General features: G+C 39.4%; 3 protein-coding genes across 11 annotated transcripts in view; 2 read left to right on the top strand and 1 right to left on the bottom strand.

Moving 5' to 3' along the window:
- The window catches only part of CHCHD7 (coiled-coil-helix-coiled-coil-helix domain containing 7), a 1,019,570-nt gene that overhangs the window by 548,111 nt on the left and 459,146 nt on the right, over positions 1-12,313 (top strand). The gene's annotated exons all lie outside the window — the stretch shown is intronic.
- TGS1 (trimethylguanosine synthase 1) overlaps positions 1-12,313 on the top strand; it is a 553,145-nt gene that overhangs the window by 481,633 nt on the left and 59,199 nt on the right. The gene's annotated exons all lie outside the window — the stretch shown is intronic.
- Positions 1-12,313, bottom strand: part of TMEM68 (transmembrane protein 68) — a 38,133-nt gene that overhangs the window by 17,931 nt on the left and 7,889 nt on the right. For all 6 annotated transcript variants that reach the window (XM_050802358.1, XM_050802362.1, XM_050802360.1 and 3 more), the window contains exons 2-4: positions 9,063-9,107; positions 7,756-8,149; positions 1,082-1,249 (exon numbers count right to left, since the gene is read on the bottom strand). In XM_050802358.1, coding sequence (XP_050658315.1) covers positions 1,082-1,249; positions 7,756-8,080 — 493 coding nt within the window. In that variant the 5' untranslated portion in view covers positions 8,081-8,149; positions 9,063-9,107. The remainder of the gene's footprint in view (positions 1-1,081; positions 1,250-7,755; positions 8,150-9,062; positions 9,108-12,313) is intronic.

Here is a 12,313-nt window from a genome sequence, read left to right as displayed (position 1 = left end):
ACATGATAAGAGACATGATATATATATTCTTTAGGGTAGTATAATATTATGTGAAGACAAAAATACATCTTTTTTTTTTTTTTTGAGACAGAGTCTTACTCTGTTGCACAGGCTGGAGTGCAGTGGCACGATGTCAGCTTACTGTAATCTCCGCCTCCCAGGTTCAAGTGATTCTCCTGACTCAGCCTCCCGAGTAGCTGGGCCTACAGCAGGCCTATTAGCCACCATACTGGACTAATTTTTGTATTTTTAGTAGAGACGGGGTTTCACCATGTTGGCCAGGCTGGTCTTCAACTCCTGACCTCAGGTGATCTGCCCACCTCGTCCTCCCAAAGTGCTGGGATTACAGGCATGAGCCACTGTGCTCGGTCAAGACAAAATATATCATGACTTTTTATTTTTTTCAAACTAATTTTAATTTGCTATCAAACAGAGTTATCAAACTCTAATTATAACAAAATTAAACTCCAAAAATCAGTATTTCATGAAAAACTTCATTACATGAAAAATCAACTGAGCTCTAAATCAAAATATAAATTGGCAAAAATCACAATTTATGTTTTTAAAGTTACAGTTCAAGATACAACTTAGAAAAATAACAAGTAAATACCTGCTTAAAAAGGAAAAAATTACTAATTGGGTAGATATTCACTATGTAGTTAATGGGTACACTAGAAGCTCAGACTTCACCGCTACACAATAGATGCATTAAGAAAACTGCACTTATACCCCCTTAATATATAAAAATATATTTTTTAAAAAAGGAAAATTTAAAAACATTTTTAAAAAACATTATGTTGTATACCATAAAGTACAATTTCCACTTAAAAATAAACAATTTAAAAATGTATGAAATAAAAAATGAGCTAACATTTTTGGCCACAATGTCTTTATTTTTAGATATATTACCTAAAAAGGATGATTAGCTATTCCCATATTAGAGTTCCAAGTTTGTTACATACACCCTAAAAAGGCAAAAAGCTTTTTCAAATGACATTAGAGAGCTGAAGATAGAGATGATCACATAACTTGGTTTTGTTAATAAAACATTTTTACATTACTATCTACAGTGAAAGTTTACCTGGAATTTTAAAGACAAAGTGATCAGCTACTACTCGGCAAGTTCTGCCTTTGTGTATAAATATTTTGGCCATGAAATAGTAAAAATCTATAGGAATAGCTCCATGATAAAAAATTATAAGTGCTGGTCCATCTTCTGGTATTTTCTCCATTCCATGAACTTCATAACCTGTTCGAAAGACAAAATGCATACACTTAAGATAAATTCATTAATTTGTTTACACTAAAGGATGGTTGGTAGCTCAGCCTTTTCTCACAAAAGTCCACTAGTCTTCCTGGTTCTCTTCCCCTTTCCCCCTTCTTCCCTCTCTTTCCTCTTCTCTTTCTTTCTTGAACAAATCAGTCCTACAGCCATTAGGTGGGCCACAGTGAAGCGGACACCTGTTTGGAGAGGTGGCCTGGAGTGTTGGCACCAGACACTAAGGAGGGCACCAACACAGGTGGCGTGGAGTGGGGAGTCAGCCAGAGCAGTCATGAGGGTACCACACAGAAGACAGCCTATCACAGGGTAGGGGGCTGCTGAGGGGGAGGAGAGGAGGCAAGGGTCACAGAAGCTTGGGGGTCACAGCCTGAGTGAAATGGGGGCATCCACAACCAGCAGCAGCCTGGCAGGAGGGGCCAGAGCCCAAAACAGGTGGCCTGGTGTGGGGCATCACAGCCTGAGCGGCTAGCCAGGGCACTGCACAGAGTGGTGGCCTGGCACAAGCAGGAAGAGGGCATCCATGAGTTGTAGGGGAAGGCAGCAATGATGGGAGATGGGTAACACACAGGGGCACTGATCAAATGAGTCAACATAGCAAGAATAATGGGAGCCAGGTTTCACTGTTAGAGGAGAGGGTTGAAAACATTAACAAGGAGAGTATTATTAATAAAAGAAACTCTGTAGCCACAAGGGAACATCACTCCCACCCTACTAATGAGAAAAAGCCTGGAATACAAATCTTTTTTCTTAAGCATATCAGAGAGCAGAGGTCATAAGGCAACCAGGCAAACTGAACTTCAAAGGGTGATAAACCCCTCTAAGGAAAGATAAAAACTGAGAATGGGAAGAAGAGGCAGATGCCATAAAAGTGGGTAAGAAGTGACACATTAAAAAATACTTAAAGTCCCAGGGTGGGCTAGTATTCAATGTAGAATCTCTGGAAGCCCCAGGTAGTCACTCTCCAACTTCTCCACAGACCTCAGTGTGTGCTCACAAGAAAGATTAGAGGTGAAGCTGGAGAGTAAAGAGAGCCCCTGCTAATGGTACAGGGAACAAAAAACCCCACTCATTTCCTGGAATTTTCTCTCATGGAAGCAAAATCTGTCAGACACTGGGAAAGGGGCAGGAAACCCTTTCACTCCTTCTGAGAAAAGGGTATATGCAAAAGGCATGTAATGCTGGGAGGGGCAGAGCTCTACTCCCCTTCCCCACACACTCCTCCACCCTCACCAGCCCAGTGTCAGGTAAAAGCTCACTATTCTAGAGAAGGGGTAGAAGCAAAATATCTACCGCTGCGCAGTGGGGGTGGGTGGCAGGAAACTCTGGGGGGCCCAGAGTCCTTAAGTGACATAAATCAGAGATCTACCACGGAGGCAGTGGCAGCAAACTTGCTCCCATGACAAAACCCCCAACACAAGGAGAAGGGAAGGGAACACAGAAAGCCTCACCCCTAAGCCCCAGGAATAAAGAACCCAATAAGATTTTAGCTAAACCTGAAAACTGAGGAGTGCTATACCTCAGCTCCCGGGGGAATGAGGGCAGGGGCATGAAGAAGGGGTGTGAGGAGTCCCCAGGCACCCCCATGTGGAGTTATAAGCAAAGGCGACCTTTTTCTGGGGTCACAGGAGGGGCATGAAGAGACTCCTCCTGTGGCAAAGGCATACAGGAGTGAAGGTGGAGCAGAAACAACCAAAAAATCCCTCTACTTCAGGCCCTACACTATGCACAAGATAACAGTAGGAGTCTGAAGTCTGTGCTGAACTGAAGGTAGCTGCAGCGCAGCAATAAAAGCCAAATCCAGTTCAACCACTCAGGAGATTGAATCCACCTCCAACCAACCGCCAGTGGCCTAACAGATTCTTAGTCATAAATACTATTTATGAGCCAATTCTCAGTCATAAATACTATTTACCCATTGTTCTTTTACAATGGCCATAATTGAATTAAAAAATGATGTAAAATAGCAAGAAAAAAAACCCACTGTCAAGAGCTAAAACAATTAACACACCCAAATGTTGAAACTATCAGATGGAAACTATAAAATAACTATGATTAATAAGTTAAAGGGGAATGCAGTGGCTCAAGCCTGTAATCCCAACACTTTGGGAGACTGAGGTGGTAGGACTTTTGAGCCCAAGAGTTAAGAGACCAACCTGGGCAACATGGCAAGACCCACCTCTGCAAAAATGTAAAAAAATTAATTGGGCATGGTGGCATGTGCCTGTAGTCTCAGTTACTTGGGAGGCTGAGGCGGGAAGATTGCTTGAGCCCAGAAGGTGAAGGCTGTAGTGAGCTATGATCATGCCACTGCACTCCAGGCTGGGTGACAGTGCGAGACCCTGACTCTAAAAATAAAAATAAATAAATAAACTTAAAGGATCTAGTGGAAAAGGTGGATACATGTGCAATCAGATTAGGAATTTCAGCAGAAAGATGGAAACTATAAAAAAATAGAGTCAAACAGGAAGGCTGTAAACTTAAATGAGCTCTAAAGATTTGATGTTAGTAACATAACAATGTTAATTTTCCAATTTTAATGGGTTTACTGAGGTTAAGTATGAGAACATCCTTATTTGCAGAAGCCATCAAATAAGTTACAACTTCCCTGAGATAACATGACCTACAGTAAATTTAAAAATGAGTCATAAAATAATTCATCAATAAAAACAGAAACAGTAGGCTAGGTGTGATGGCTCAAGCCTGTAATGCCAGTTCTTTGGGAGGCCAAGGCAGGAGGATTGCTTGAGGCTAGGAGTTCAAGATCAGCCTGGGCAAATCAGTGAAATCCCTGTCTCTACCAAAAAAAAAATTTTTTTAAGTAAATACAGGCCGGGCACAGTGGCTCATGCCTATAATACCAGCACTTTGGGAGGGTGAGGCGGGAGGACCACCTGCGGTCAGGAGTTCGAGACCAGCCTGGCCAACATGGTGAAACCCTGTCTCTACTAAAAATAAAAAAATTAGCCAGGTGTGGTGGTATGCGCCTATAGTCCCAGCTACTCAGGAGGCTGAGGCAGGAGAATCGCTTGAACTTGGGAAGCGGAAGTTGCAGTGAACTGAGCTCACACCACTGCACTCCAGCCTGGGACACAAGAGAGACTCTGTCTCAACACTTAATATAAATAAAAATAAAAAATACATATTTTTAAAACAGGAAAAATTATTAGTGACCCAATGTAAAATAAAATACCATTTACACTGTTACATATACACAGATACCACAATGCTGTAAACTTTAAGTTCATTCACAAACGTAAGACTTCATTTTTATGTATTTAAACAATTTCTTAGAAATGTCCTCATTCTATTCATGAAAAAAACAAAAATGATTTTGTACAACCTTATTACATGTGGGGGAAAAACTTTAATCACAGATTTGAACTAGATTACAAGAAAATCTCTGTCCTGTAGTAGAAGCAAGATCAGAGGCTCATGCCATCCCCGCCCCTTCCTTCCACACTGCAAGCCCTATTTTACGTCTCTGTAAACGGAAGAAAGGGTTTCAGCAGTGGGAGTAAACGACAGGATGAAAGGTGGTGGACCTGGAGAGAGGATGATATCTGGAAGCTTCCTGCTAACATATGCCCAGTTCCAGGCTGGCTGTTTGTTCTCCTCCCTTAGCTAACATTACCTGCCTGCTGTCCTCTATATGGCTACCAAGGCCAACAAATTTATTTCTTACAGCAGCGCTGTACTGTTGGCAGTTAGTAGGGAATAGAAAAGATTTAAGTAAGATCCACCTATGCCTCAGAGGAAAATATCCTATGTATTTGATCACAGAAGTTGGGAAATCAAGATATTCTAAGGAGTGAATAAAATGGTGATCATGGCACTAGCCATAAAATCCACATTCCCTTCCCATGTCACCACTGTCAGACACACCATTACAGACCATGGCCTCCACTGGTCCCGGCAAAAAGAAAAAAGTGAGCATCCAGAGATCAAGGGCAGAATCAGGATCAAAGAAAAAGCGTGAAAAAGAAGGAAATCTAGAGTGGTTGTAATAGGAAAGTAAGTTCTTAGGGCCATATTCCTCCACATAGAACAGCTGTCTCTAGAAAGGCTGCCATTTGTATAGAAGACAAAACTAAAGTCCAGAATATAGAAATCTGAAAATATCAGTCTGTTTCTTTCCTTAAGTGTATTCCTGTCTGATCAGCTAAGAAATAAACATTCAAAAAACAAAGACTTCAGTCTAAATTTCAGAGCAGGAAATACATTTCTAAAGTAGTTTATAAGATCTTCACAAAACAGATTAAATTAAATATGATAACTGTGATTCTAGTATGAAATAAGCTACTCAAATGGACTTGAGAATGTTTTGAAAAATAATTTAATGATATTCTGAGATTTTATATGTTTCCATATTATATCATTTCTTTCCAATTATATAATTCTAACTCAAGTAATTCAATTTACTTTAAGCTCTACAAAACAGTCACTGAGTTTGTCTGAGGATCAATTGTCCCATCAAATACATTTTCTGAGCAATAAAGAAACTCCTTTGAAGGATTCTATATAGAATATTACCGAGGTTCTCTCTGGCTTTACAGAGTATTTTTTAAAATAATAAACAATTGAACTATTCTCATAATACCAAACCACCTGGTTGAAAGCGGAAAAATCCAATTAATCAAATATTTTTTTAAAAAAGTTTACTATAGTGCCAGTAAACATGAAAACCTAGTACTATTTAAATGTGTCACTCTTAAAACAAATGTGATCATACTACTCCCTGCTGAGAAAGTATCAGTGCATTACCACTCTAGTCCAACACTTTCAAGCCCCTTGAGGCCCCCATTGCCTATGAAGTGACATTACATTATTTCATATATCATATGAACTAACTGTGGCTCCCAGAGTACTTTTCCACCTTTGTGCTTCTGCTCACGTGGTTGCTATTACTTGGAGCACTTCCTGTTCATGTTTCCCTGTCTAGCAGTAGAAATCTTACTGCACTTTAACTCCTCCTCCCTCAAGACTCTACACTCAGTCTCCAAGTTCTGTCTATTTTACCTCCAAGAGCTCTCTCAAATGTATACTCCCAGGTATCTGGGGTCGTAACCTGGCTCTATTCCTAGTATACCCTGGGCAAATAACAACCTCTCTGTGCCTCAATTTCCTCATGAGTAAAATCGGGGTACCACATAGACTCCATTATGTTATGAGATTTAAAGCAGTTAATGTATGTTAAGCATTTGACAGTGCCTGGCATAGTAGGTGCTCAAAAAAACTTTGTAGGTTCGTTAAATATGTATGTAGTATTAAAATGACAACACACATTAGTGTAATAAGCATGTCATTGGTGATTTCTGCTAATAGCAGCCTAATAGTTCAGTGATATATATCCTCAAGCGTCATTTTAAAGTTCCTTCCATGTCCTTCTATGAAACCACTTTGATGCTCAACAACATAATACAGAAAGCCAATGTTTGTTACATGGCTATTGAACCTTCACTATTTCTGTGTAGTCTAAAAACAAAAGAGACCAACAAACTAAGTATTGGTGGAATAAGGAAGTAAAAGTTGGTAGAGTGAAACACTAAACACTTAAAAAACAGAGGGCAATTTTCATGATGGCCAAACAAAGAAGAACCACCAATCATTAAGTATACAACATCAAAATTTCTTGAGTAATAAAGAAAAGAATGACTATCCTGGAGAGAAACCTATTGCTATCTTATTTATTCAGAAAGACACACCAATCTCAGGAATGAATCAACAGAAAATGCGTAAATTTTGGTATGCAAATTATATTTAATGTAATATTATTTAATATTTCATTTTATTAAATCCACACTGGTAAAGTCAAACTTATTTTGAACAGAAGTAAACGCTAAATAATTGAAGCATTTTTTTTTTTTTTTCTTCTGAGACAGAGTCTTGCTCAGTCACCCAGGCTGGAGTGCAGTGGCGCAATCTCGGCTCACTGCAAGCTCTGCCTCCCGGGTTCACACCATTCTCCTGCCTCAGCGTCCCGAGTAGCTGGGACCACAGGCGCCCACCACCATGCCTGGCTAACTTTTTTTGTATTTTTAGTAGAGACGGGGGTTTCACCAGGTCAGGATGGTCTCGATCTCCTGACCTCATGGTCCACCTGCCTCGGCCTCCCAAAGTGCTGGGATTACAGGCGTGAGCCACCGCACCCAGCCAACTGAAGCATTTTTAAAGCAGTTTCTATAGCTTTAATTAGTCTCTTACTCTTTTAAGATGTTTTAAATATAAATTTTCATATTTCAGCTTATAGTCTACAGTGCTGCATGGTTGTTTAATGGAAACTAATGTCTATGGGAAAACTCATTTCAAGAAAGACACATGCATATGCACAATGCATGCAAACAGATAACAGGGAATAGTAAATATCACTTCTATTATATTTTTCAGGATCTTCTCAATCAATAAAATGGAAGGTAACACAGTTCCAATGCAACACATATGAATGGCAACACAGAGGTGAAAGTATCCTTGCTTACCATGCCAAACGGCTGCATGTCCATCCCACAGAGTTGCCACTGTTTTCCTTGCACCATCCCATAAATTATGAGAGTAGGCTTCTTTTAATACATTCTTTCTCTTATAAATGTGTAAGAAAATAATGGTAAGGTAGAGAAGAAAGATAGTAAAGTAAGGAAGTATTAAAAGTATTAGTGGTGTAAAAACCCACAAGAGATAGTTTGCAAAATTCAAATAGTCCTCCAACTGCTCCACACCAAACCATTCTTCGAGTATGTGAATCAGACAAAGCATATACGGCACAGAATCCTGTCCTAGACCACAGGTTTGATTTTTGTCTATCATTTTTCTTTAGGTGAAAATGACAAATTCAGTTTCTTTCTTCATTGCCATAGCAGGTCGTTAATTTTGACACTAGAAGAGAAAAATAATCCAGCATTATTTTCTCCACAGCTATAAAGTTAAATGTTTTACTCTACTTAAATAGTATATAGAGTCATTTCTTAATACCAAAAATGAGTAGATGGTTAATGGTTAACTTTGTTGCAGATTTAAATGTGAAAATTATAAGGTTTCATCTAGCTGTTCATGAAGTGTGTCATGTTTAGCTTTTGAAATAATTCACTATAATTGAGAGAAGAAAATAAAGCTATAATTAAGAGAAGAAAATAAAGCTGATGAGGATAACAATTTCAGATTGATTTTAATAATTTGACTCCTATCTTAACTGGATCATGTTGAAAACTTAGATCTTAAACCAGGTCATATTGAGATCACTTTTTTTTTTTTTCTTCTTTGAGATGGAGTCTCACCCTGTTGCCCAGGATGGAGAACAGTGGCACGATCTCGGTCACTGCAACCTCCGCTTCCCGGGTTCAGGCAATCCTCCCGCCTCAGCATCCCGAGTAGCTGGGACTACAGGCATGTGTCACCACGCCTGGCTAATTTTTGTATTTTTAGGAGAGACAGGGTTTCACTATGTTGGCCAGGCTGGTCCCAAACTCCTGACCTCAAGTGGTCCACCCACCTTAGCCTCCCGAAGTGCTGAGATTACAGGCATCAGTCACCGTGCCGAGCCACATTGAGATAACTTTGCACAAAAGAAAACATCAATATCTATCTAATTGAGTAAAAGTAACCCAAATCTTTAGGAAATGATGACATACATTTATGGATTTTTTTTTAAATAGAGAAACAGATTTACAAAAAAGTTCATTATGCAATAAAAATTTATCAGTACTGCTTTTATCTTAAATCTTAAATGACTGAAAATATAGCTGTATAATTATTTTACGAATTCACTCTCTAAAACAGTTATTTGACTTACCAGAAGTTAGATAAATATCTTGTCCCAAACTTCAATGTCTGTATTCTGGAAAGCACAGTAAACAAATGTAAGAAATAAATTACTAAGAAAAAAAGATAATCATTAATACCTAAAATTAGAATTTCTATAAAATCAACAGCAAGAGACATTCATAAATGTTTGGGAAATATGATCACAGGCCCACACTGGTATATTACAATTAAAAAGTACATTCATGCTATCATTGCTTTGGTGAGGACAACTCTATACTGTTTAGTGTCACTATATAGAGCCCCACCTAAGAATTTTTTTTAAACAAAGCTTTCAAAAGCTTTGTTTCTTAGGAGAAAAAGTATGAAAATGTATAACTGACTATGATTCTTTTTAGTAACTTTGCCAGATAAGCTGAAGGTGAAACATAATATTCAATTACACAATTATATTAGCCCTATGATAATATTTTCCTACAAAAGATTTCCTTTCTCCATACTTTGATTCTATTCTTACAGCTATTTTATCATTATTCCATACTATATAATCTCACTGAAAATTATCTCAAGTCCTTTGTATCTGAGGCAAAAAATGAATACATGAAAGCAAAGGATGAAAGGAGAGGAGGAGATGTACATATAAGAAAAACTTATTGTTTTTATTCCAAGATTATCTTGCTAACTGGCTTATTAGGAAGGCAGGCACTGACTTGTTCTCCCAGGAATGAAACATCTCATCTAACTTCCTTGTAACCAATAGCATTTACTTGTGAGAAGTCTGGGTCTGTTATGGTAACAGGAGATGAACATAGCAAACACTGAGCCCACAACTTGGGCTTTATTTATATCATAATCTAATCAATCCACATAAAAAGCCAAATCACTGGCCGGGTGCGATGGCTCACGCCTGTAATCCCAGCACTTTGGGAGGTCGAGGCACCCGGATCACCTGAGGTTGGGAGTTTGAGACCAGCCTGACCAACATGGTGAAACTCCATCTCCACCAAAAATACAAAATTAGCCAGGAGTGGTGGTGCACGCCTGTAGTCCCAGCTACTCGGGAGGCTGAGGCATCGCTTGAACCTGGGAGGCGGAGGTTGCAGTGAGCCGAGATTGCACCATTGTACTCCAGCCTGGACAACAAGAGTGAAACTCCATCTCAAAAAATAAAAATAAAAAAAGTCAAATCATTATAATTTACCCATGTTTGATCATTTAGAATGCAACATAGCAAAATCTAAAACTTTTATTTAATTATTTTTAATTTTATTTTTGAGACAGATTCTCGCTCTGTCGCCCAGACCGGAGTGCAGTGGCAATCTTGGCTCACTGTAACCACTGCCTCCCGGGTTCACGTGATTCTCCTGCCTCAGACTCTCAAGTAGCTGGGACTACAGGTGTGCGCCACCACGGCTGGTTAATTTTTTTTTTTTTTTTTTGTATTTTTAATAGAGATGAGGTTTTGCTATGTTGGCCAGGCTGGTCGTGAACTTCTGACAGGTGATCCACCCGCCTCGGCCTCCCAAAGTGCTCAGATTATAGGTGTGAGCCACTGCACCCAGCTGAAATGTAATACTTTTTAAAATGAGAGCTTTTCCCACTAGGATAGCTACAGAAAATCGCCAAAAATGGAAATTATCAAGTATTTGATGATGATGTAGAGAATTTAGAATTTCCTATACTACTCATGGGAACGTAAAATGGGGCCGCTGCTGTGGAAATCAGTGTGGCAGTTCCTCAAAAAGCTAAACACAGAGTTACCATATGACCCTGCAATTCTATTCCTAGGTATATATCCACAAAACGATTGAAAATATGTATTCACATAAAAATTTGTACACAAATGTTCATGGCAGCATTATTCGTAATACTCAAATAGTGGAAACAACTGAGTGGACAAATAAAATGTGGCATATACATACAATAGGATGTTGTCCAGCCTCAAAAAAGTCACATACTGTATGATTCCATTTCTATTAAATACCCAGAACAGGCTAATCCATACAGACAGAAAAATTAAGTGGTTGTCAGGGCTGGGGAGGGGAGAATGAAGAGTGACTGTTAATGGAAGAAACAGAGGTATCTTTGGGATAATGAAAACGTTCTGGAATTAGTAGTAATGGTTGTAAAATCTTGTAAATATACTAAAAACCACTGAACTATACACTTTTAAATAGTGAATGCTATGGTAAATTATAGCTCAACTTAAAAGGAGCTTTTAAATGTTGTTAATAAATTAACGAAATACATAACCCCTCATATATGTTAAAAGCAGCTTTTCCTAGCCCTGAAAACCAATCAGCATTTTTAGGATCTGACCCTAACTACTGCTTAATAAAATTTCCTACAATAATCTAGTCACATTTCCAATTTTTTTTTTTGTTTTTGAGAAGGAGTCTCGCTCTGTCGCCCAGGCTGGAATGCAGTGGTGCTCACTGCAAGCTCCGCCTCCCGGGTTCACGTCATTCTCCTGCCTTAGCCTCCCGAGTAGCTGGGACCACAGGCGCCCGCCACCACGCCCGGCTAACTTTTTTGTATTTTTTCAGTAGAGACAGGGTTTCACTGTGTTAGCCAGGATGTTCTCAATCTCCTGACCTCATGATCTGCCCGTCTCAGCCTCCCAAAGTGCTGGGATTACAGGCGTGAGCCACCACGCCCAGCCCACATTATCAATTTTTAACAGGATAGTAAAATCCTGTGATTTCTCTTTCTTTTGAGACAGAGTCTCACTCTGTCACCCAGGCTACAGTATAGTGGCTCACTGCAACCTCTGCCTCCCGGGTTCAAATGATTCTTGTGCCTTAGCCTCCCAAGTAGCTGGGATTACAGACATGCACCACCACATCCGGCTAATTTTTGTAGTTTTAGGAGAGACAGGGTTTCACCATGTTGTCCAGACTGGTTTCCAACTCCTGGCCTCATGTGATCTGCCCACCTCACCCTGCCAAATTGCTGGGATTACAGTTGTGAGTCACTGCACCAGGCCAAATTCTGTGATTTAAAAACTTTGTTTCAGACCTCCCCAGACAAACTGGTAATAGAATTACACCTCTTATCCTCCTAATCTACATTGTGATTGATTATACATACTTAAAGAACACAGTAATGGGAAGAGGGTCACAGTACCGGCAGAGATCCAGTGAGTGGACTACGTGGAAACTTTTGTTGAGACCTAGTAGTCCCTTAACACTGCTGTATGTAAGAACCCTGCCTACAAATGGTCATTCAAACTTGATTTTGATTTAAACCCTTTCAGAATAGAAACTCAAAAGGTGTCCCATT

The sequence above is a fragment of the Macaca thibetana genome, chromosome 8 (assembly GCF_024542745.1).
Source record: "Macaca thibetana thibetana isolate TM-01 chromosome 8, ASM2454274v1, whole genome shotgun sequence".
Lineage (NCBI taxonomy): Eukaryota > Metazoa > Chordata > Mammalia > Primates > Cercopithecidae > Macaca > Macaca thibetana.
Note: the sequence above shows the minus strand (reverse complement) of the source record. Positions and strands in the feature narration are given on the sequence as shown.